General features: G+C 42.2%; 1 protein-coding gene across 4 annotated transcripts in view; it reads right to left on the bottom strand.

The window, feature by feature from the left end:
• The window catches only part of Dip-C (dipeptidase C), a 662,859-nt gene that overhangs the window by 204,135 nt on the left and 431,224 nt on the right, over positions 1-27,500 (bottom strand). The window contains exon 1 of one of the 4 annotated variants that reach the window (XM_076208365.1): positions 148-192. The exons of the other annotated variants lie outside the window; for them this stretch is intronic. Coding sequence (XP_076064480.1) covers positions 148-177 — 30 coding nt within the window. The 5' untranslated portion in view covers positions 178-192. Of the gene's footprint in view, positions 1-147; positions 193-27,500 lie in introns of those variants that run through there. 4 annotated transcript variants of the gene reach the window in all.

Below are 27,500 nucleotides of genomic sequence, written 5' to 3'. Positions count from 1 at the left end.
CTCCACCTTCAGTTACGTATGTGTGTGTGTGTTTGTGTGTGTGTGAAATGCATACAACATTACTCAGAGCCCGTTCATTAGTTCAAAGTAAATAATCTCTAACCATACATTTCAAGTGCAATCTACACAAAGAACAAATATGCTAACCTGTTCAAGCCTTAACTCGAAATACCGCATACAATGAGTTCCAGTACTTTGTATCTCCTCTTATACTTGATTTCCATTAATGCGAATACCACATCAACTTGCTCCCATGTCCTTCGACCAATCTATTGCTACCGAATCTTGTGTTGATGATTCTTGCTACCGAAAACTCAAATCATTTCGTCTGGACTCGGCAATTACTTTACTTCTCCCTGCTTGAGGTATGAAACAAACGAATAAAGTTAATTTTGTTATCTAGATCGGCCAAGGCGCAACTACGCATAAGCCCAGCTGATAGCATGACTTCCATGTATGAGTCAACTGTTTTTTGTTTTTTTCGCCCAAAAACCACTCCCAGTGCGATGCTCTGAAAGTTTCGTCGTTCTGATTACGAAACTATTAAAAAACTCCATAATCAACGATCTGCATGGTGGAGGTGGCGGTATGTTTCATACAATTGCATGATTACATTACCCATCGACGACACTATTTACTATATTATGTAATCGAATATGTCAAATGTTGTGGTTTTTTCAATCCCTTTTGGGCATCCGCCAATGCAAACAAAGCAAAGCCTAGATCTCCCGCGCGACTGACCTACTGCGCATGTGCCCACGTGGTTCTCGGCCAATGGCGTTCTAACCAGTCTTGCCTCCCGTCACAAACGTACACACACACACACGACTTAACACCCGTACAATCCTCACGCACACGGATCGTCTAATGTCTACAATGCTGAAGTTCGGCAAGCACAGGCTGATATCAGTCACATGCAAATATCGGTTCCATGCAAAATACGCCCTTAACTGTACTGTGGAGGGCACTACTTATACGTATGATCTTGTTAATGCAATGCAATGCTCTCACCACAGCTTATACTACATATTCCAGTGTATATGTATGTGTATCCAATAATCGGGAGCTTAATAATATGAACGAAGGCGTGCGCTCACACACGCACGCACACACACGACACGTACAAATTGAGGCAGGTTGACGAAAGCTAATCTGTCCTTCCATTTGACATGTGCGCATGCGCACGTACGCACGCACACTCCACACGTAAATACACAGCACATTTGGTACCCTATGGCCATGACCATTATCGCGCTGTGGTTGCCACATGCAGTCTCAAGATTGCCTGTGAAATCGGTGAAGCAAGCACGGCTGTAGAATAAAGCGGTGCACCACCCTTTGCAAACAATGAGTCAGGCATTGCCTTCGTTAACAGAAATAGTGGCTCAAACCTTCGGTGGGTAATGGCTTGTTCAGGCTGGCTCAGTATGCACGCAACGGCCTCGTCTATATACTGTGGCTGGCTGCAGTCTTCTCATTATACAGCTGCAGACCGGAGCGCGCTGTATGTAAAAGCCAATTATTATATGTAGCAGATTGGTTCTTGTATAACTCTCACCCGTTCCACCACCTCGCCATGGCGGTCGGTCATGTGTTTTGCCTCACAACCTGTCCCATAGTATATTAGAACTGAACATATATTTTTCGTTGTTGAGCAATAAATACATGTCTAGGCAGTATTTCTGCTATGACGAAAGTTACTTTATCCACACAACATTGTGTTGATGCAAAAACGAAATATATGTTTCTATGGTTCTGTAGTCGACGTCTGAATGAAGACGGGTGTCAGCAGATAGGTGCACATTCAGGGTAAGCACCTGCACATCTGTAAACTAGATATTGCCATCACACAATTGAAGGAATAAACCAAATAATTAGATAAATGCCGTGCAATTGGTTCAATCTAGGATACCTGTAATATAATGTTAACACTGGCAACATTTTAATTTGGTTATTTAAGATACAACACGTGACGTCTTTCTGGCAAGTTCTTCCCGGAAATTCATTTCCGTCTGGATTTCGGAAGCCAGTTTTCCCGTTGAGAAAGGAAGTAAAGTCCACAAGACCCTCCAAAAGCAACAGTCATAGCGATATAACGATGGTTCTTGGTGCACGATACACTGAGTTCAGTGCGGTCACTCCTTTCACTCCGGACAGCCTGGCGAGGACTCGCATCAAATGCATACAACACGCTATCTGCCCGTATTAAATGGAATCTAGATCGATGCCACATTCGTGTGAATCTTGGACTCATTTCAGATGTTCGCTTGTAATAATTGTCAACAATGATTAAACACTGATGATTAAACACACTTACAATCATTCAGAAAATTTTGCAGGATATGTTCAATGGTTTTAACTTGAAAGTCACTAGGTTTCACGATGAATAGGTGTCATTCACCTCTTACTTCATGTGAAACAATTACAATACGTAGCAAGAATTTTGAGATAATTGAAGAGCATAAATTTTGGTCAAATGATAAAAATGAACAAATATAATGAAAATTATGTAAAAATGTCTGAAACTGATAGTTGTATGTGCTGGTTGTAGGTGGTCGTTGTAGTTGTGCTTGTAAGTTAGGTTTGGTTAGGTTAGGTAGGTTAGGTAGGTGGGTTAGGTTAGGTAGGTTAGGTTAGGTAAGATAGAATAGAATACGAGTAGTTTTGAAAGAAATTACAATTCTTTGCGATAATGTGCATTAATTGCCGTTGGTAGAGGTTGTGTAGATCAGATCTTTGTGGTAAGACAGATATGTGAGAAAGCTATAGGAAAGGGGAAGGATGTTTTTTGGGCTTTCATGGATCTGGAAAAGGCTTATGATAGGGTAGACAGAAAGGCACTGTGGGGGGTTCTGCAGATTTATGGGATAGGAGGAAAGCTTTTGGGAGCTGTCAAGAGTTTTTATGAGAGTAGTAGAGCATGTGTTAGGATTAGAAATGGAGAGAGTGAGTGGTTTGAAGTAAAGGTGGGACTTCGTCAAGGATGCGTTATGTCGCCCTGGCTGTTCAACTTATACATGGATGGGGTGGTGCGAGAGGTGAATGCTAGGGTAGTGAGTCAGGGATTGGAGATGGTTAAAGAAAATGGAGAAAAGTGGGAGGTGAGCCAGCTGTTGTTTGCGGACGACACTGCGCTTGTGGCAGGGTCAGAGGAGGGATTGAGGAAGCTGGTGGCAGAGTTTGGGAGAGTATGTGATAGAAGAAAGCTAAAGATAAATGTGGGTAAAAGTAAGGTGATGAGATGTACAAGGGGTGAAAGTGGCAGTAGACTGGAAGTGAACATTAAGGGAGAGCGACTGGAGGAAGTGGATAGTTTTAGATACTTGGGTGCAAGTGTAGCAGGAAAAGGTGGAGTGAAGGTGGAGGTAGAATGTAGATTGAGAGAAGCGAGTAAATGCCTTGGTGGTTTAAAGAGTGTAATGAGGAATAGACATTTGGGAATGGATGCGAAGAGGAGACTGTATGAAGGAGTGATTGTGCCAACAGCACTGTATGGGGCAGAAACGTGGAACATAAGAGAAGAAGAGAGAAGGAGTTTGAATGTGTTTGAGATGAGGTGTCTGAGAAGTATGGTGGGGGTTACTAGGCTAGATAGAGTGAGAAATGAGGAGGTGAGGAGGAGAACAGGGGTGAAAAAGGATTTGGGAGATAGGGTTGATGAAAGAATATTAGGATGGTTTGGACACATGGAAAGAATGAGTGAAGAAAGACTAGTAAAAGAGGTATGGAAGGCAGATGTGGAGGGAGTGAACATGAGGGGACGTCCTAGGATGAGGTGGATGGATGGGGTGAAGGGGGCTTTGGGGAAGAGGGGAATGTCTGTTGAGGAAGGAAGGGAGAGGACGGAAGACAGAGGTGAGTGGAGAATGGTTGTATATGGATGATGTTGTGACTGCATGAGGAGGAATGGGCGGGGAAGTGGGGGGTGGGGTAGTATGTGTGAGTAAATTTTGACGCAGCCCGAAGGGATTTCTCCCCGTCCTCGCCTTATATGCAAAGGGGGACGGAGAGGGGGGGTCGCCGATTAAATGAAGCGGCCTCGCTGTGGATGTACTGTGTCTTGCGACACTGCTTCTGACCCAGGGCGGTGGGCAGGGTGCAGGGATGACCCGTCATCCAGGAGGTGCTCAGATGAGAGGAAGGGTGGGAGGGGTGTGGAGTGTATTTAGAGATGAAATGGGTGGGAGTGTTTTTATGCCTTTCCCTTTTTGGCTACCTCCCTTGGAAGGGGGAAAAAGCCTTGGTATATGTATGTATGTAGATAAATCAATGCCGATACTACACTAAGGGACGGGAAAATGACAGGTTGGGTATGACAGACTGGAATGAGAAAAAATGTAGAAACAATAAAGAGGTGAAAATGGAACTGATCAGGGCAAGTAGCCAGAAAGTAGGCGACCAGATGGAGCGATTGTGCTACTGACTGGATAACGCGAGATGTCAATCTTTGGGAGTGTAAGAGTAAAGAGACAAGATAAAGAAGTCTGCAAGAGCGACATTGCAGAAGATGGCACAGTCGTGCGACACATAAGAATGAAGGAGACTGCAAGAGACCATAAGGCCTACACAAGGCAGCTCCATATCCATCACCACCTGTCATCCCCATCCATTAAGTTGTCTAACCGTTTCTTAAAACAACTGATAGTTTCAGCGTTCACTACATGGTTACTAAGTCTATTTCATTCGTTGACCACCCTATATGTAAATCAATTCTTGCCTATTTCCTTCTTAAATCTAAAATTGTCCAGTTTAAATCCATTACAGCGAGTCCTGCCCTGTTGTTTTAATATGGTGACCTTGTTTGCATCACCCTTGTTAAAGCCTTTGATCCACTTGAACATCTCTATTAGATCACCCCGCACTCTGCGTCTTTCCAGAGAATGTAGTTAAGGTGCCTAAGCCTCTCTTCGTAAGGCAAATTTCTGAGTCCATGTGTAATTTTGGTGGAAGAGGCTGGGAGCGGAAAAAACTGAATGGCTGATTGATTGATTGAACGCCAGGCGACTTGATTCATTCCGCGGAAAGACAGACATCAATGCCGCAGGCGAACGTCATCTCGAGATACGAGTATCATCTCTTTTATGATGACACCCCTCACCTTCAGTGCCCCGTTTTTTTCAACCCAGTACCCACCCTTTTCTTGTAACTACATCGATCAAAGACAATTCGCGTCACTAAATTCGATTTACAACCAAGTGTGGTCTATTTATAACAGCATTAGCAATACGAGGGCTGCATTTTAATATCAGAATCAGCAGAGAATACATGGTCAACACCTTCACTCCAAACGACAGGAAACATACGTCTCATGATTGGAATCGAGGGAACGTCAATGATGTGTCGACCCAACGCCTTCATTAAATAATGGCAAGTCCTAAATGTTTCCAGTTACAAAATATCTTCTTGGGGAAGGTGGTGAGGCGCGGCGAAGGGGCAGAAATTCATTAGTCGCCTGATCAAATATAATTTTCGTGCTTACCCCATCCTTACCAGGTGGTATTTTTCATTTTATTCTAGCTCCTCTTTGGCATCCCCCTCGCTAACGAACGGGGTTGTCGCCGACAACAATGCATCGACTCTATATGCATTTAAACACGACAAAAAGGGCCCGCTCAGGTCTGCCCCCTCCCTCTCCGTCTCTATCTTTCTCTCTCAAAGCCAAACCCGGTCCAAGTTCGTTCAAATCAACTGATTCCCCTCGTCTCTGCAGATAATGACCCATTCCCTTGACTGTCTCTCCTTTGTATACGCCAGAGAGGGGAAAGGGGATGAGAGAAGGAGAGGGGGAGGGGGGGGAGTGAGAGAGAAGGAGAGGGGGAGGGGGGGAGTGAGAGAGGAACGGAAACAGAAAGACGTAGAGACTGAGAGGGGGAAGGGATAGATAGATGGAGAGAGAGAGAGAGAGAGAGAGAGAGAGAGAGAGAGAGAGAGAGAGAGAGAGAGAGAGAGAGAGAGAGAGAGAGAGAGAGAGAGAGAGAGAGAATGCGACATTGAACCTGGATGTTCATAGGAGGCTTCGAAAATTCCAGGGCGTCCCGGAGAGCCGTTGAAGAGACCTCATGGTCCTTTCCTTTATATCTCTCTCTCTCTCTCTCTCTTTCTCCGAACTGCTAGATTTCCCGATTTGGGAAGTCCTTATCTGGTCCTCGTGCCTGGATTTGGCAAGTCAGATTCTCTGATCTATTTCTACCCAATCTTCTTCAATCATGTGATAGTCATACCCATGTTTGAAATCAGGTTATTTCTGTATCAGTAATCTATCAAATTGTCTTTTCTACTAAACTAAAATTCTAATATAATGAAGCTTACATTCCTAACATATACATAGACATGCAGACAACAACTCGAACCCTTCAGCACTACATAGAGTACCATGTATACACGCCAAAAGATTCCTTAGCATCAGACAACTTTTCGGGCCAGACTCCCCCCCCCCCCCCGAACGAAATTGTCTGGGCCAACCACAAGTATTGGCATTAATAACGTGAAGAGTGTTTCGTTCAACTTCAAAGAACTCCATTCTAGAAAGATATTTGAGGTAAGTCAAAACTCCTACAACCTGGAAAAGCACATATAAACAAAGGTGCTGATGCGTGTTTCTCACCAGGAAACCCTATTTAATTAATTTCCGTGGCATTCCCTCTATCGCGAAGAGGCTAACCATTCACTACAGTGGAGTACTTATCCTTTTATTCTGGCTGTTGTATTTTATTGATTCTCCGTAGCATCACCTCGGTATCGGTAAAGCAAGAAGAAAAAATAAAACTTCAGTCCTCAACAGAATCAAACTACCCTTTTACTTGTTAATTTTAATGCACATTTAAGTATACAAAAGAAATTAGTAAACAAAGGCTACACGACATTCCATTCTTCCATTTTGATATCTCAATAACTAGGCCACTATACAAGGAAATGTGAAGACAGACAAGAATACATCTATACATAGCCACATAGCCGATGAAATCCACCTGAACAGCAGTAAATGTTTGTAGGCCACACCTCTACCACCGCCTTCCTTGCAAGACTGAAACCGCTGATGGTCTAAACCAGTGGTTCTCAACCTTTACTGGCTTGAAGCAACCTTGCCAAGCCTTTCAGAAGTCTCCGGCACCCTTATTAGAAAATATAAATTCTAGTTTGTCAGTATTTTGTTGATTCAACATCAGTGTAACAAAATTTTGTCCCTGGATAATATGAAAATACTCATCTTTACATTGATGATGATTTAATGAACAAAAATGGATGACAGAGAAAGTCGGTAATACGAAAATTATTTTTGCCCTCAATTTTGGCGACACCTTCAGTTGATCTCACGGCACCCTTTGGTGCCGCGGCACACCGGTTGGGAACCACTGGTCTGAACAGAAGACAAGGGCGTCTCTCTAACATAAGTTTGAGATTTTACTATATTAACCCACAAGAACTGAAGAAATCTGGTGCCAGGAAATTAATAAATAAATGAAAGAAAATAAATAAATATATTTCCCATTTAGGATCAATTGTAGACCCCCCCTCACACACACACATCGATCGACAAAGACGATGGGCTCCGCCGTCACTCGGGTCATGTTATTTTCTAACTCAATTTACGCTTTGGGAGAATTAAAAGTTAGGCTTAAAAAAAAAAAAAAAAAAAACCGTTACCAGGACCTCAGCGATGGCGTCTGCCTGAGCGACGGCACAGAGCGACAACGGAGCACCCCAGACCCCCATAAATCAGCGCGGAGAGGGGTGGGGTGAGGTAATGTTAAAATTGATCCCCCAAATACATTAATAAACACTATTTTTCTTAACCATTGCTAATTTTCCAACAATTACTTTGCATCAGTTCCGAACGCTGAGCACAGTGGCCACGTGGGACTGACAATCGACTGTGGAGACGACGCATGCAACAGGTGGACGCACTCAAGGAAAAGAACCAACCGACTTCCCGACTACGGGATCATCACAACTTCGTATCTTGTCCTCTTTGTATACAACAGCGTTGCTCCAAAGTGCGCACAAACCACAGTGACACGAGCGAAATGTCACTTCTAATATGTATATGTCTTTTTTTTTTAGTTAAATGTCTATTACAGAATGTGACTGGATTAGGTTTGGTTAGGTTTTAGGTTTGGTAGATGTTTGGGATATATCACGCAATATGTCACAAACAAATCAAATAAGCACATAATATAAACAACAGAAGGCTAAAGGAAGAAGAGACCACGAAAACAAATGAAAAACTTTAGCCGGGTCCACACTTGTTGCATTTCCATGTATCGTATCATCTTTGCTTACCACCTAGTGATACGATACGGTGCAACAGGGTATTGTACCCACTTGTTGCGTATCCGTATACAACAGGCGAATACGCAACAAGTGGGTACAATACCCTGTTGCACCGTATCGTATCACTAGGTGGTACGCAAAGACGATACGATACGTGGAAATGCAACAAAGGTGGACCCGGCTTTAGGGGCAGCAGAGAGAGAGAGAGAGAGAGACAGAGAGAGAGAGAGAGAGAGAGAGAGAGAGAGAGAGAGAGAGAGAGAGAGAGAGAGAGAGAGAGAGAGAGAGAGAGAGAGAGAGAGAGAGAGAGAGAGAGAGAGAGAGAGAGAGAGAGAGAGAGAGAGAGAGAGAGAGAGAGAGAGAGAGCGGAGATAATGTAGTACCATATAACGAAGATGTGAAAAATAAAGTCATACATCAGCATGCCAAAGGTAAGAAGAAAGGGTGAGGATGGAAACTGTGAGAGTCAAAAAAGAAAAAAAAACTGGGCTAAAAGGGATTTTAAAAGGATGGAGAGAACGGAAGGGAGGAGGGTTAGCAATGTGTGTTTATGCGTTGGCTACACAAGCACACGTCACGCACACCTGCCAACAACTCAATCTATTTACATTCACTGTTCACCATCACACTGGTATTCCCGGCACATACCAACACTTCTAACTCCTAATTTCCATCCGTAGTCTGGGGTAGGTACGTACCCACGCAACAGAAACACGCACACACATGTACATGACCGTAAGTTGTTAGGGAAAGTTGGCGAAATGATGTCCCGTTTTTCAAAAACAGCCACGAGGAAATGGTTACTACCAAAGTTGCTACGCGTTTTTATCTTCTTTAAAGTACATTACGACAAATTTACCAAGTCAGTTCAATGTACAACAAAATCATTAATATATGCACAAGGCCGTAACTTGAAGGCCAAAAAAGCGAATGCAATCTTACTATATAGGGTTGGGGTTGTCTTGCTCTCAGGAAAAATAGCAAATGAATAAACAATCAAATAAATAACTAAATCAATAAACAAATATATAAACAAACACACAAGTAAATACATAAATAATACAATTCCAGGTAAATAAACCTATTTAACTCGACTAACTGCACGCTGGAATGTTTTCGGAGATGCGGAACTAAAAAAAAAATCTGGAAATGATTATCAACATCATGAAGCAAGTACTGGCTGCTGCACATTGGTGACTAGATAAGCACACATTATTATTATTATTCTATTTTATTAGGATGCCGAAGACTAATTATTCTGTCTCATTGCGTTTACTATAAGTGAAATGTTTCCCCAACCACTATGCAATTAGCAGTAATTGCAGGACTTGCTACTGAAGCCTAAAAGACACAAGGAATAAAAGATATATATAATAATAAATTCAAGTACGAGGGACGGGAATTGCCTAGTCTGTACCTCAGGTAGAAATGTGATTTTACGTAAATGTTTATATCAAGTAAAACCAACAGAAACAAGGAGAGGATATATATGTGGTGTATAGCCAACGTAAAACAAGAAGACACTGTTATGCAATAGAAAAATAATGTGAGAAAAAAAAAATCCTCCAGGCAACGTGGTCAAGCCTGTCGTTTCAACAGGTTCAGATTAATCGAGAACGACAACTAGCATTCAGCTACGACAACTAATAGTTTGCCCGTCCACCTTAACTGCCAGAATCGCTCCCACAATATCAAAACTACCAATGAGCTCTCGAGGCCTGTCCCTTTTCGTTCTGATGGCAAAATGAATCGAGGAGACTCAATGTCAACTTGCCAAAGAGATCTGGGGGAACAAATGATTACATGAATCCCGGACATGTACAGTGAAATGGAGAGAGAGCCCCCTCTACCCCCTACCTGAATATTTTTGACCAATGCCTGGTTTCAAAGTTACGTGCATGGCAATAAATTTGAGAACAATACGAGTCTTCTGCTTCATTGCAACGAAACAAATTTATCACTTTGCGAGCGGGGACCACTTCCTGTCTGAATAAAATTTATATTTCTATATTTTTATATTATTATATTTATATATTATATATATTATATTTTATATATATCATATATTTTTGTCGAATGCCTGGTTTCAAAGTTACGTGCATGACAATAAATTTGAGAACAATACCAGTCTTCTGCTTCATTGAAACGAAACAAATTTATCACTTTGCGAGCGGGGACCACTTCCTGTCTGAATAAAATTTACATTTCTATTAAGTATGTCACCGAACTGGAAGTCCTGGGAAGAACGCAAAGGCTGAATTGAGGCCGCCTTTAGTCAAAAACAAAAAAAATAAATTGTATAACTCCAATGTGAAGGAGATACGTTAGGATCTATTTCGGGTCACATGAAGAATTGTCACCCCATGAGATCCCACCTGAAGAATTCTCACCCAAGTACGCCGAACATCAACAGTGGAATAAAGATTATGTTAGGTTGAGTGAGAATTATGCTTATTATCATCAACTTATACAGTACAACCGAATAATGGCAAACCCAGGATGGCTCACATGAAGAGGTGTCAGCTTAGGATGGTCCACATGAAGAATTGTCACCCTAGGATAGCCCATATGAAGAATTGTCACCCTAGGATAGCCCATATGAAGAATTGTCACCCTAGGATAGCCCATACGAAGAATTGTCACCCTAGGATAGTCCATATGAAGAAATGTCACCCTAGGATAGCCCATATGAAGAATTGTCACCCTAGGATAGCCCATATGAAGAATTGTCACCCTATGATAGCCCATATGAAGAATTGTCACCCTAGGATAGCCCATATGAAGAATTGTCACCCTAGGATAGCCCGTATGAAGAATTGTCACCCTAGGATAGCCCGTATGAAGAATTGTCACCCTAGGATAGCCCGTATGAAGAATTGTCACCCTAGGATAGTCCATATGAAGAATTGTCACCCTAGGATAGCCCATATGAAGAATTGTCACCCTAGGATAGCCCATATGAAGAACTGTCACCCTAGGATAGCCCATATGAAGAATTGTCACCCTAAGATAGCCCATATAAAGAATTGTCACCTAGGATAGCCCATACGAAGAATTGTCACCCTAAGATAGTCCATATGAAGAATTATCACCCTAGGATAACCCATATGAAGAATTGTCACCCTAGGATTGACCATATAAAGAATTGCCACCTGTCGAATTCTGGGGTGTCGATTCTTCATGTGATCCTCTATTTCTATACGACACACAGATCCTACGTGGGTTCGGCAGACCCCCACGCAGTTCCGTAACCGAAGAGGTTCGACTAGAAAGAGCTGAATGTAACACGAGACGCCCTCTCTCTCTTCTCTTCACGGGAGGTATTGCCGCGCTCCCGAACAGAGAGTCGAGTCTACCTAGATAAATCATTTCACCGAAACTCACAACGAGTACATTTTCTCTAGCTGACAATAGATTTTATCCAGCCAAGGGAAAGCGTTGAGCACCGAAGGAGTTTAGTCCCGCCTTACCTCATTCAAATTCCTGAAACGCAGATCAATGTGTTGCACATCCATACAGTGTGGAATGACTAGACAAGTCAGCCTCAACAGATATTCACAGGGACCTTGTTAATTAAAGTGGAGGAACACTAATCATTTCTCGCTAGCATGCTACTTACTTTGGTATCTGGTATCCAAAGTGAGTAGCATGCTACTGACTCTTGCTGCTGAGAAAAGTGGATAACTTGCTTATTCTAATGGTCAAATGAGCCACCATTCTTGGGGTTTCTATATAGAATATGAATAGAATTAAGCATTGCATATCATTACTTATATGTACGTTTTCTCTAAACTTAATTGCCACTATCCATTTATCAAAGCATTAAAACAATATGAAACAGGAGTTAATTTTTTCATTTGATTACAGCAGTAATAGACTTGTTTGTGAAAACATGCCGGGAATCTTTGCTGTTGTTTTCATTAGCCGCTAGCCAAAAAGTCATCAGCAGAACACTCCCTGTGTGACGGATACGCAAGAGTTTGCTAGCAAACCACGTAACAAAAGCGAGTAGCATGCTATCGAAAATGCCTAGTGTGCCGCCATACGGGAGCAAACGTCTTAAGAAAATGTGAAGTGATTCACTGTGTTGATCATTACGGATCGTCAAGGTCCCTTGAATACGTTTCTTTTTCTATTCCTAAGTTCTTGTTTCCATAGTTCATCTTCAAGATAACATTTCCACTAGCTTAATCGGTCTACAACAGCATAACTAAATGGCCGCACAACATACCCCAGCAATATAATAATTTAATATTTTGAGATGTTGTACATGTGTCGCGCTATATGATACCAGCTTTTGTGGCTGATCATTGTCCTTATTTTACCAATAGGTTCCTCTACGATTGGCTTTTTTTTAACGTAAACCAATCGCATGGTGAATGGAGGTTACACGAACATCCCCAGTGCATCGTTGTGTTTAGCACGCAGATGTCTTACCATATCGTTATATTAACATGTATATGTAGGTACGTTTTCTTATTCGGTGACAAAACATAACCTTCACTGCCATCTTTTCACGGGCCACTAATACTACATTCATGTCGTTCGTCTTTCCATTCTTTGTTCCTTACAAAAACAGACAAATAAATAAATAAACAAACAAATGAAAAAGAGAACGAAGAAGACATGCGCATAGCTCACTTGTCCTGTCAATCTCGCTTGGCTCAGTATCAGTATGCAGATTACTGACAAGCGCCAGCTACCTCACGTGACGTACTCAAGGTCATTTGCCGTTACAGGACTCAGAATGACGCAAAATTATTATTATATCAAAGGTAACGATAACAATAATAATCCACCTCACGAAACCTGATTATTACCATATTAGGAATGAGGTACATCACTATGTGCAACATGCATTAGTGCCCCGAAGTGCCTGCACTGGCCACAGCATACCCTCGAGTCCACATACTTTCGTACTAAACGGAATACCTTGTACCTCTAATATTGTATGCGTCGAAATCGAGTCGTAAAACTCCTCCCCACTCGACCCTAACATCACCCTCCCTTTCCCTTACCCCGGACCCCCCTCCTCCCCACGCGCCTTCTCTCCACCACCTCCTCCTCGCCAAGCCCACAAGCCGAGTTACATAAAGCCGGTGAGCAAAAACCTTCCAACTGCATTCTTGGGCGTCTCCGTTTCGACGCAGCCTTGTTCTTGTTAGTTGTTGTTCAAACTGACCCTCCCTCCACGTCCCATGTTCTTTACGCACCCCGTTTCTCATGATGAATGATAACAAACTTGATTACAGATGTTGTAAGGACCCTCACGTGTTCATATTCGTTTAAAATATCGGTATTTAAATTTTTATCAATAGAAATAACCTCACTGCATTATCAATCAAAATATCAATAACGTTATCATCAGTTAATTAATATTAACTTGACATAGTCATCAATATTGTAAAGAAATATTAATTGTGCTGTCGGGTCCCTCAAGCAGTTCCTTCACGATCAATAACACTTTGCAATAATCATTATTGTACATTAATGACAGTATAATGTGACCATGTAAACGTAGGGGGGGGGGCGCGCCATAGTAATGAATCATTATATTGTGTCGGTAATGAAGTAGGCAACAGCCAGACCAAGATCTTCGCTGCGAGGTGAATAAAACAAATTGCTAACAGCCATCAGGTCCTATCCAATAAGGAAGACATGAACACAACATAACACTATTTATTCATCTATTCGTTCTATCAGTATGTTTTTGGGGGGAAGGGGGAGAAGGAATGTTGCTTTCGCTGTACATGTGCACGAACGCTCGTATGTGTGCCCGCGAGGGACGGAGGCAATATGAGGGTTCCCTTGTTGTAGGTCATCTCCTTGCCAGCTATCTCCACCACGCGAGCAATCGTAGCCTTTGTAGTTCCCCATCCTCTACCACTACCACCACAACTGCCACAAACATTGCTACCGCAATTGCCACAAGCACGACCACCACTGGTACTGCAGCTGCCATACGCTACTCTTGCGTGACACCTGTTTGGGTTGCAGTGCCACTCGGCTGGGGCATCTCGCGACGCCGTTGCAAGGCATTCCAACCTCGCCCACATTGTAAGCCGGATACAGTTACCCTCTCGTCCCTTGTTCCCCGTACATGTTCCTCAGTTCAACCAACTGTACTGCCACCTGTGCCCACACGAACAAGGTTCGTGAATATAACTGGATGATGAATCTGAACAATGCGCGCACGTGGTGCAACTTCGACCAGTCAGCATTTTGTGGCATCAGTCGGATAGGTGTGTGGTGTCGGGTCAAAATTGTCCTTTAATTCTGGTTGCTGCAAGTCGCATTATAGTGTCATCCCTTCCTTATCAAAGTCGTTACAAGATACTCGTAGAATACACTCCTTCCATACATAGTGAAATTCTTCTCTATTTTGGCGCCAATGCACTATTTTACTATGTCGTAGCAGACCCTGAATGTGTCATTGGACCCCATATTACCTATCCCGCCCACGCCTCCAATCAATTCATTATATATTCTTGCTCTCAAAAAATATCCTTTTCAATACTACGGATTCGGCTTTCATTTTGCTCCAATGCTTGATTCCAAAACGGATAAAATGTAAAGAGAAAGGCTGTTCAGCAACTATCCACGTCGCGTGTGTTTTGTACAAGATCTAATCCTATTTTTGCCGACATACCACCATTTATTGAGAAAATAGAATTTCACTGACCGTTAATACCACGGTACATTTCACAGACGTGTGACAACACTAGGGGACTGGACAGAAAGAAGTCTTGGTTCATCGCGTGTTCGTTAAATCGGTGTTTTTCAGTCTTTTTCAAAACTTAGTAACTACAACTCACAAAATTGAATGTTTCAAGAACTGCAAGAAATCCTAAAACATAATATATCTATACCACTACACCGGTGTTCGCATAAAAGATTATTTTCAAGTATGACATTAGCATTAATACAACAAACATCAATGAACAGTACATTGAATCAGCAACAATTAATCAAACCAATAAGCAGCTGCAGCACTACATGCAAATGTATCAAATCTTGGGCAACAATAGAAGACATACACCTACTATCAAAGAACATATGACACTACATGGGACAAGAAAACACAATGGGAACGTAACTGCACATAATAATGTGTGTGTGTGTGTACTAATTATTGTGTGAGTTCAGGAACGTCTACCTAACCCTACTTTACGTATCTGACGTTTAGATAAGTGCAAACAGTGAAAAGTACCCTGTGTCTCGTTCCGACTCTCCCGCCACCGACTCACGAGACCATGAGGTGGGAGCTGAGTTGGGGGAGGAGGAAGGGGAAGGGGGGGGGTGAGAGTCGCACAGAACCGTTACCCGGCTGGGCGCAGAACAGAGATGGACACACAGCCAAATCGCCGGCAAAGACCACTCGTCAATTTGGCATGATGTCCACTATGATCACTAAAGTGCCAAGACTTTGGGTAAAGGATCGTGGGGGCCGTGATACCACAATCTTCCACATGCAGGGCGTCTCACCTGGAGATCTGGCACCTTCTATCGATTTTTGTTGTGTGAGGGTTTGGATAACCACCTGACATTCGCTTAGGGGGATGCTGGATGAAAGGATATGCTTGTTGTGCGAGAGCTTGCACGTTCAAACGCAACACACCCGGTCTGCCAAGGCCATCACGGCACGCCTTAACACACTCGCACATACTCCATTCCTGTATACTAGAATTATGCAAATAAACACACACACACACATACGTACACAATGTATTCACACTATTACCAACCTCAGAAATCTTGTACATATAATAAGCAATTCAAATGTCGGTGTCTTGTAATCACATAACACGACATATGCGTGCCATTTTTGCATCCGCTTGTTACACCACGCTATCACATCACGACCGCTGTGTAATGTCGCAATTTGTTTTACTACCACTGACATCTTTGGACATCAGGTCTTAGTATACCCAAATTCTTGTCGCTAAAACTAAAATCCTTAAGGTAAAAATTATACACAGTACACACACACACACACACAGTTGAGTGGAAAAGGTGGTAAGGAAACACTGAACCATGAACACTGATGCAATTTAACGTTTCGACTTTACGTCTTCTTCAGACGTAGAGTCGAAACGTTAGATTACATCAGTGTTCTTGGTTGCATGCCACCTTTCACCCATTCTAAACTCTTCCCAAACAATTTTTTGGATTTCCCTTTTGGCATAGATCCTTGTGGATGAAGGATCGTGTCTGCCCCCTTCAAGGGTCAACAGTAAAGTAGCAAGAAAAAGCAGGGCTCATCAACCGAAGCTATCCCACTTACGAGTAATTTGAGAAGGCAATGAGAAATTCTTCGGTCATTGTCAATTTATTATCTATTCACCACTCTCCACTCACATTTATATTTTGTCCTCTTCCTTACCTGACCAACACACATTCATTTTATATCCAAGGCACCCTTCGCCCCCATTCCTCTATTTCATTCGGATCACATGAAGAATCGTCATCCCAGACTACAGGGTGACAATTCTTTATGTCTTAGGGTGACCATTCTTCATGAGGGTCATCCTGGGTTTGCGATTCTTCGGTTGTATAAGTTCATGACAACAAGCATAATCCCCGTCCTCATCCTTTCCATATTCCCAAAGTAGCCCAATACTCTTTTATCAACCCATCTACCGGCTCCAAATCCACTCTCTTGTTATAAAGTCCGACATAGAGTAGTAGAGTCCGAATCGGACCTTCAGATATCTTCGATGGTACTTTTTCACCCCTGCTCTCCGCCTCACCTCCTTATTTTTCATTTCATTCATCCTCTCTATACTTCTTAAGCATTTAATTTAAATGACAATTAAATCTAACGTTTCTGTCACATTTAAATTCCAAATGCTCCATAAGCTGTCGTGGGTACAATCTCTTGTGAAGTGGCTACGCTCTGGAATTAGCTTCACTCTACCCAGTCCCCTGTCTATTCGTTTCTTCTGAGCCCTCTCTCCTGCTCTACTATAAAATTCTATCTTTTACGTGTTACTTTACATGCGACTATACTTCCCTATCCTGTCTTCAATAATTCGACCCCCATTTCCCATCCCCCTTCGATACGTTATAACTCAATTGACCTTATTACGTTATCTCGCAATCTCTCAACCTATACATTTTCAATTATCTTGTACTAATGGACTGACTCTTCAACGTACTCCCATTGACACATTTCTACCTCCTCTGTGCTGTGCACATTTACTACTTTTGGTATTGGTGATATGTTTCAGTTCTGCTACCATCTCATGCATGTACCAGTTTGGGCACTGGTTTATTCTGATTTCCTGAAGTATATAGTAATATGTATTCAGCAATGGAAGCGATAGGAGATAACCTAGTTCCAAGGGCATATCACAATTCGCTGAAGAAATCAGTTAAAAACAAAACACTTTTTTCTAGTCAAACAACATTCATACACGGTATTTGCAACCTTTCTAAAACGACAGGATTTTTCTTGACATAAATCCACAACAGCCAAAGCAAACACCGTCTCGTGTTCCTACATTAGCAGAAATGTACAATGAAAGAAAATGTGGACAGAATGGCATTTCCCTTCTATTCTGTAGAAACTCTGTGACACTTCCTTCGTTGGCACTGCTTGTCTTATCTTGATACTTCTTCCGAACCTGTTTATAGTTTTTATCCCATTCTGGTTTCAAACCATTTTTCTCACCGGCAACAACATTGGATCATGTTTCCATCACTATGGCAGACCGCCAAATATCACTGAATATGAAAACTAAGGAAGTTATCTAAGAACAAACTTCGTATAGTTTGGGGTGCATATTTCTTGGGACATTTTGAGCTCAGATACTTCGAGTAAAGGAGGGAGAGAATTTAGTTATAGGCAGGTTATATTGATAAAGAAGGAGGCGGACAAGGAAGAACTTATAGCTTTCCGTAGTAAAACTGTGATTTCAATTTACCGTAACTCTTTCCCCCTTGAAGAAATGTCCCCAACCAAGAATAGCTCAATATTTTTTGAGACAACAGTACAATTTCATTTAAATGAAAGGCGGACTCCAGCTTGAACAAATAGGTAAAATCGAGACCCCGTTCTAGGTAATGTTTACTCCAGTATAAAGATTCGTCTGGCGGCTCCTATAACGAAATCTCTGCAGGCGGTCACAACAATGCAAGAGGGATATGGTCTTTCCTATACTCCACTACTCATTAAATCCTAGGAATTCGTCTGAGCATGACAATGCAAGCCAGCATTACAAATGAATGCGTTCCGATTCGAGAATGGAGTTAATGAAAACAGTCGATATCGTAGGTACGATGAAGGCATTAACTATTCACACTATGACGAAGCGTAAGCTGTGGCTCTTACACCCTTTCACTGGGCAAACTCGCGCCAAATGTTTTGAATTTGAATAAAAAGAAAATTTATTCTGGAGTATTCTAGATTTCCCTAAAATACATTTCAACAACGTGTATCACACTCAAATAGGTTTAACTTCTTAGCTCGTCATTCTGCTTCTGAATATACGAAACAAATTTTCATTTGAAATATGAAGATTAGAGAAAAATGTAACCGACGTCCTTTAAAACTCCACTCAAACAGTTGACATAAATTGGCCGAGTGTGAAGTGGCCTTTAGTTTAATAACTTCTTTCCTCAACCAAATGCATCATGACACATATCTTACTAAACCAGTAAAGTGTTTTTCGAAAATCATGAAATAGGAGGAACATGAACTGACTGAGAAGCCAAAAGAGAACTAGGAAGCGTCATACCAGCCAAAATACGGCAATCTGACGCAACACCCCCCCACCATGGTACTACATCGTTGAACACATCCCGCTACGTTGCCACATCTCGCAATTCCTACATCATGGACTCATGTCACTGAATTCGAATGTGTTTACAACAAACTACGACGTTCTCTATACCACCAAACTCCTTTTTGTCACAAATTCAATGTGGTTCTCCCTCACCCGCCCACAGCCACCGTAGAATTCTACGTGTTCTCCCTCATTCCCGTCCAAGGCCTTCTCTGCCCCCATCCAACTTTCCCACTATGACGGTGCAACGTTCCCCATCATCGGTCGGTTCCTCCATAGTGTGGCAACTTCCTCACCCAACCGCCACTGGCTAGATTATATCGAGATATTTCCTCCCACCCTCGTAGCACTGTTGAACAGACTCTTCCCCTCCAAGAGGCTACACAATAACATAGAACATCTTCACCACAGTAACAGTGCCCCAACCAACCCTCATCACACCAATCACCTTCTCTCCTCTTGCACCACATCATACTATTGTAGAACACCATGCGGCCCGTGTACCTCTGTGGAAGACGTTCGATAGCAGCCCAGGAGACTTGGCCACGTGAGTCCGAACCACACGTCTTCCAACCCCAACCACCCCACCCGACCTTGCCTTGCCAGCCAGCCAGCCAGCCAGCCAGCGAACTTGTCCGAACACCCTTGCTTTCTCCTATGTTGTCTCCCTTCACATGCTGTTGCCTCTGCCTAAACCAATTACCTGTATTTTGTAATTCATCTACCTTTGTACTGCTGGTAACTTAGTTCTTGTGGTCATCCCAAATTTGTCCCAAACAGTCCCCAGACAGCGAGAGAAGCATTTTCGACGTTTTACGTAACAGTAGCTTGAATTCATGAAACGATGCCAAGTGTTGACATTGCTATAGCAATTTATATTTGTTCAAGCGCACTCACGTAGGGCTTACTATATATGATGCTCACACTGGAACCATGTTAAAACATTATACACATATATGTATACACATAAAAACAAATCCATGGCCGCCGCGCGCACGTAGGTACGCACACACGTATGTACGCACGCATGTACACACACATATACACAAACGAGCGTGCGCGAGCGCGCGTAAGTAGACACGTGTGCACACTCAACTTGTGAAACATTTAACAACATAACATCCACGCTGTTCCTTCCTTCCTTAATCAATATTCCCTGCAAATGCATTGATTATATGCAGACATTGTTGGCTGTACTCTACCTCTTAACAGGGGAACAGTGTTAAACAAAGGTGAAACAATAATTATTTGGACCACGTTCACGCTGTTTTCACTCGAGATGCAAGGGTCCGGGAATAGATGGGCAAGTGAATGCAAGCACATGGAGCTCTCGCTCAGAGCAAAACAAATGTCTAGGAATGAATCGAAAATTTGGTGGTGAATAATAAATTCTATTCGTGATGACTATTACTAGAGAACATGTGTTTGTTGATCCTTATGTGAAGAAACTCTGCTGGAAGGAACAGCCGCACTACGCCTTCGGTCTTTCGTCCCTCCCTGGCCCCGATAGCAGGTTGGCTTGCTGGCTGGCTGCGTCGTGGCTGCTGCCACGACGCGACGTTCGTCCAAACCGTAAACATTGGTTCCCACATGTGCCGGAGCCCCGCCCCACTTGGCCGATTCACAACGGCGCTTTTGCGTCCTTCCTTAAAACCCATTTTCGCGCTTCCCTTGTGTCCAATAATGCGAAATACCGATGACCAGTGTAATTGCTGAGTTTTATTAATAATACAGACATAGCCACAACGTCATGCTATCCATGCGCCGGGATTCCTTTGTTTACAAACAGTTTTAGTTCACGGAGACCGCCGCTAGAGCGCGCTAACGTCGTATGTCTGGGGAGTTTCATGGTGGGGAATGTGATTCTTGAAACTACGCGATATTTTTCAAAAATACAGTTCCGTTCAACAGAATTTTTTATACAAGGTAAAGGTCTACTCTATGAGCTAGGTAATACATTTTACTAATGGGCAAAATGTTTTAGCAAGTGCGTATGCGGCTCGTTAGAAATAAAACTCGTACGTCCGACAGCCAAGCTTGGTTCGTCGTCTGACACACTTCCGACCGCGTTGCGTCACCCACCACCCAGCGAACGACGTGTCGGGAGGAAAGGCTCCTCCGGGTCGCTCTCGAATCCATTCGTCTATTCATTCCAACCCATCGACCTCCTCCGGGCCAATCGAAGTAGATTACCCCAAGTCTTTATTTTGTTTAAAGTATTCTGTAACTAAAAGTGTTATGAATCTAGTGCACAGTTGGTACAATTTCGGAACTGTCGTGCTAATGGAATTCGTTTTTTGTTTTTTTGTTTTTTGTTTCTCCGATGCATTCTCCTCACAGCCCACGTTGACCGTTACCGGCAGTCCGCACTGAGTTTCACAGCCTGCACCCCCAGTTTATATTTAAATTCATGAAATGTTTTTCAGCTTATATACCACTACTAAGGCTCCCGTACCTAGCAATGCGTTTTTACCGTTGCACGGAGCCTTCCTGTCACCTACATCTAGCAAAATTATTTCCAGAATACTACAACTAACCGAATAAGGTGTTCTAGCACCTATAGAACCAGTTCTTTGACAGTATTCAAAATTAGTTCAACACAGATCAACATGAAATGTTTGCCAAGAGGCCCAAACCGTCGCCATGAAAAATTAAATGATCTCTTTGGTTCTATCTTACGTGAGAAATTTTACACCATTAAAATATATGTACGATGAATGAGCTGCTTCCATTACGGCAATAAAATCGATAAGTACCTGTTACTCGTAAGGCTTGTTGGCAACTTGTACATCTCTGCATCCAGCCGGCTCTAAACTCTGACGTTACTTCGACAAATTTCTATTTTTTTCTTATTTAGTTTGGTTCTATTAAAACATTATAATATCTTTTTATGTACAAAGAACATACATTTATATCAGATACAAAGAAACTCCCACTGGCCCTAGACAACCACCGACATAACTGAAAACACAATGATCAACAATAATAATATCTAACAATACTTTTTAATTGCAATATAAAATAATAATTCTCCAGCGTACCGTTACTTTACAACTCCCAGTGAAAGTTCACTGTTGACTTCAGTCCACGGGACCTTTTCGCGAATCACTGGGATCAATACCAATCCGGGGCTATTTTCACCGCACTATCATTCATTCCCTCGAATCCAAGTCGAAAACTTCATAATTATAAATTAAATGGTTCGATTGTACCCACAAAAATACTTCCCACAATGGAAGATATATATAATCAGACTGCATACAATGTCCTCTCCTAGACGTATGATTGAACGTATTTTCCATACTCGAAATGGTGTATACAGTACAGTGTATACAGCTTACCAGCCTTATGCTCAAAGGAAATATAGATCATAGCTTTCGAATATGACCCTTTCTACGGATGAACGTTACAGCCGTTCATACACAGCGGTGCACTTCCAACTCGACGCGCGGGAGGTGGAATGAGAGGAGGTGGAGGGGGGGGGTGAATACAACGCCGCGACAGAAGCAACCTTGGAGGATGAAGAGTTGGATGTTATAAATTGGAAGAATCTTAACCAGTTCCTCAACTTCCAAAATAATGTCCTTTTCTACTCATAATTACAACTTATATCTGCCCCCATACGATTCTATTCAACCGAGTCAAACCCTTATAGACGTCTTGATTAACCTTTTGATTCAAATACTCAATTTATATTTTCAATCTGGATGCCGCCAGGCAATTTCATTTAGCTCTGTGTAAATCCTATGGACAAGATATCAAAATTGCCTCACCAAATGCGGCCATTATAAATGAATTGAGAACGGCATCCTGTAACAAAATAAACGTACGCACGAGTGATGACGTCATTCAGGCCATGCACGATCAGAGCAATCAGTGAAAGTAAGGACATCACCAAATGGTAAGTAACCAATTCCCAGGGGCATTATAATCACGAACGACATGACGTCACATCGAACTACCACCACTTGCAATCGATTTCACTATTACTACTGAAGTGACTGGAGTATTTTTGGTACCTGTGGCAAGTGTTCGTTTATGTCCCACCTCACAAGTCCCTTGGGGAGACGGGAGGGGGGGGGGGCATTTTCATGGGAAGGTGATCTAGCATTCTTGATGTTGAGGTATAATGCTATTTTCACCGTGGTTCAACTGAAGCCGCGAGTATGTAGGAGTGCTCAGATAGATCGCATGCCTGTCAAGATATTGTGGTGTCTTGCCGTAAGATTTTGAGACCATAAATTTGTGTATAAAACGGTAATTAAATTATAAGAAAACCATATTTTTTGTCATTCAATATTTGTTTCAAAATAAATGCAGAATGAAAACGATGTAAACACAATGGCTCAGTATGAACACATGAAAAACAGTACTGTTTACAAAGGTTCTTTTAAACAGAAGTGTTTTTCATTATGTGGTGCTCATACTTTCACTTGAAAAGGGGAATTTATTTCAAATTGTTTAAAACACACATTAAGAAACATCACACGAGGAGAAAAGGCGTAAGATTTTCAAATTACGCCGTAGGACTTGAAAATCATAGAAATTACAGAAGACGCAAAGGAAAAAAAAAGTAAGACTTGACAGGTATGAGATCGAGGAGACAAGTGCAATTGCTACCGTTTATACTACTATTAGTTCCACCGAAGACATCGCAACCCGATCTAAACCCTTCCTCTGGTTACCGACCACTGCTTCGAGACTATTCCCCCAGCCTTCCATCACCTTACACAGAATGGAGAGTTCCAAAGCCAGAGCCCGCTGTAAAAACCAGTCCCTGATAGATACGCTTATTGGGTTCGACCAATATTTTGCACTGAGGCTTTCTCAAACCTTAGCGTGCGTACATGGGTCGATAGAGTGCAGGCGCACAACCATGGCGTTTAGATTCGTGATTTTGAACAACAAAAAACTCAACCTTACTTTGGTAACTTTAATCAAATGTTGTTTTTGTTATAATTGTTATTATCACTATTATTATTACCACCATTATTATTAATTATTATTATTATTATTATTATTATTATTATTATTATTATTATTATTATTATTATTATTATTATTATTATTATTATTATTATTATCATTATTATTATTAATTCTCTGACACCGGTCAAAAGTTTGGTCACTAAGAACTGAATAAAAACTACAAGAGATAGATGAAAGGATTTCGGTACAACAAAAGGAGTGGCGAAAAGGGAAATGATAAATGTTAACATTAGAAAATTACTTGGTGTACGTATCCAGCAATAGGTACACTCATTAACCGGAAGAACCTCTAAAGCGGCGTGCTAACGCCACAAGTTGAGATCCCACTACAGCTATTCATCTCAAAGAACCACTGTATTCATTCTTTGCCTCTCGAGCTCCGTCGATGAATAGGGGTAGCCGATCTTCCTGGGAAAGGGAACTACAGTACTGTTCCAGTTGCCCACGCTGTGAAGGCGCGCCGGAAGCTCGGCTAGGGCCTGCCTCGACGTTGTTCGTCCCTCATCTGCAACACCCCGCTAACACGCATGCGGCTCGGTGGTTTTGAGTGAGCCAGGTTACAGGTCCATCCCTACTACAACTGCCATGTATGGTAGGTTTTGGGCATCTTTAATCTATCTTTAATCCTCCTTGACATAGTGCCTAAGGGAATTAATTGTTTCGGTGGACTGCAAGATGTATGTGCACATTTCCACCGTGCAAGAGGAAGGGGGGTGGGAACAATCATGAATAATAGTTTTAGAGCAGTTAGTCAAGTATAGCTGGCAAGGTGTTAATTGAAATGACTAAGTGAAGAGTAGTTTGAAATAAACGTGGAAGTATGCTAAGGACAGTAGAATAAAATCATATTAGTAGTGAAGCTTCCAGGAAGTGAAGGTCGAGCTACGTCAGAATATGATGTCACAGGAATTGTTCAACGTGCATATAGATGGGGTGGTGAGGGGAGTTTTGGGCAGGAGTTTGGTATTAGCGTGTGAGAATGAAGGGAAATGGAAGGTCACTTGTTGTTTTTGGATGACACTACGGTCGTAGTTTGGAAAGGTACGTTAGAGAATAAAAACTGAAAATAACTGTGGGCAAAAGTAAAGTCATGAGACGTACAAGGGGTGACGATTTCAAGAATGAAGGAAGCACGGATGAATGGAAAAAAGTTTCATACGAAACAGGTATATAGGGATGAATGTGACGAAATCATCGTGCCCGTGGCACTGTATGGAACAGAGGCCTGGAATTAGAATGCCACAGAGTGGAATAACACAAACGCGTTTGGAATAAAGTGTTTAAAAGGTGTGGTGGGGATTACGAGGCTGGGTGCAGTAAAAAATGTGGAGAGGCGCGTTGATCAAAGAATGCTGTGTTGGTCTGAGCATATGGAGAGGGTGGGCAAAGAAGGACAAAAAAGTGTCTGTGTGTGTGTGCGCGAGCGCGTAATCATATTTGCTTACGATTCTATATGGTTCCAATTGACACCAATATTCTCACACGCGAAGCAATCCTTCCCTTGCAATATATGTGTAATATAAATTACTTCCCTTGAAGCTAAAACAAGATATTCAGTAACATATTATTTTTACATTGTATTTCTTGAAACGAGAACTCTAAAATAATATTTACTAGAAAGCTGAGCACAGTAAAGATAGTTTAGACCTCGATGCGCCGGCTTTGTCAGTTGGGTAAAGGAAAAGGAAAAGTTTCTGTCGTTGCCGAACGATTTCTTGGAGGAAAACATTGACACCCAACGGCAGGCTGGTTCCGAACTGACAAATACATTTTCTCCAAGTGTTCAGAAGCTGGAAGTGTTTCCAACACACCGCTCATCACTGGAAGACACTGAGGGGAAAGAAAGTTCTGGACACACGCCAATGAAACACGTAAAGTTTGCCCCAAAGTAAACGAAAGAGACAGAGTGAGGAGTGGCGGTGAGTGAACGTGCGTGTGTGATAAGTCACCACGGTCTTGGATCACGTTTTGGACTTGTGATCGACATCGATTTTCCTCCCGAAAGAGAGCTCAGAGCTCATATATGACCGATCTATGGGTATTGCTGTGAACTTACACACACACACACACACACACAACTCCTCGCCCACGAGCGGTACTGAAATTACTTCAGCCCTGGGTGGGATTCGAACCCGGACCTCCGTAGTGGCAGCCGGGAACTACCAACCGCGCCATCGAGTCGTGTGGTGTGTGTGTGTGTGTGTGTGTGTGTGTGTGTGTGCGTGCGCACACACGTTCGGACTCGTAACACACCTCAATTATTGAACTTGAATCAAACAAATTAAAGTGCGTAGATGTCTGTATCTTACTGGCAGAACTGATAATTAATTAGAATGGATACTACTACAGCATACGGATTTCCATACCTCTTTGTTAGACTCTGGTTAATTATACACTGCTTTCAATGTAGTGCGTTGAAGGCATAACAAAGCAGGATATTATAATTGTTACGATAGTAAGACCAAAAAATATTTGCAAACGTACTTTGAAATGTTCGTCATATCCTGGACTCGTTTTAAAATAGTTATTGCATTGTGCACTGCAACAAAGGTTTGAGTCTAAACTTATTTCTGATAAAATCACAAAACATATCTATGATATTTTCTTTTTAAAAATATATCAGAACGAAGCTACGCGGGTACTCTTGAAGCCCTTCTACAAAGACTATATTTTTTGTTTATTTATCTATTTTATTTATTTATTATTTATTTACTTATTCATTCCTCACGTATAAGAGTCTTATGGCCCGATCTATCGGTAATACTGTGACTACACACACACACACACACACACACACACACACACACACACACACACACACACACACAAGCAAGCTTGCCCTAGAGAGGGGTGTCGTTTGTGGTATTGTGATTCTTTTCATCCCTGTTGTCAAGGTGAGGGGTCTACGCCAGGAGACGCTGAACAGCTACGACCAACACCGTCACCTTTGCCCTTTGCCCTGTGGGATTCGGACCCACAACTAAGTGAATGCGAGACGAGTAATTCATGTTCTGGTTGGCGCCTGGCGATTTCACTCAGACGAGGGAACACCGTCTCCGCCCCCCCCCCCGCGGTAAGGTTAACAACGATGTTTTCATTCGCCTCACAGACCTAACCAGCTCCTGGTTAACCAACGTGATTGCAAACGCGGGCAACAAACTTGTGCAGACAACCAGCTGCAGGAGGCGGGGGTAAATGTCTTACTACTGATACTTCACCGTTGTAGATTCCTTTCCTTTGCAATCGGGACTTCTAATTCGGATAAAAATCTGCCGGCGTTACCTAGAGAACATATGTGGCAACAGATTCAAGAAAACGTGGGATAAACATTATTTCTCTATTGGGGCTCTTGTCTCTCAGGTTGAAAAAATAAAATGAATTAACAAAGCAGCGTCATCCGGATTAAGACCAATGACCACAGCGCCCTCGTCTATTTTTTTTTTTTCTGACAGA

This window comes from Oratosquilla oratoria, chromosome 25, assembly GCF_046742065.1.
Source record: "Oratosquilla oratoria isolate Oo_2021 chromosome 25, ASM4674206v1, whole genome shotgun sequence".
Taxonomy (NCBI): Eukaryota; Metazoa; Arthropoda; class Malacostraca; order Stomatopoda; family Squillidae; genus Oratosquilla; species Oratosquilla oratoria.
The sequence above is the reverse complement of the archived record's forward strand: the minus strand, read 5'-3'. Positions and strand labels throughout refer to the sequence as shown.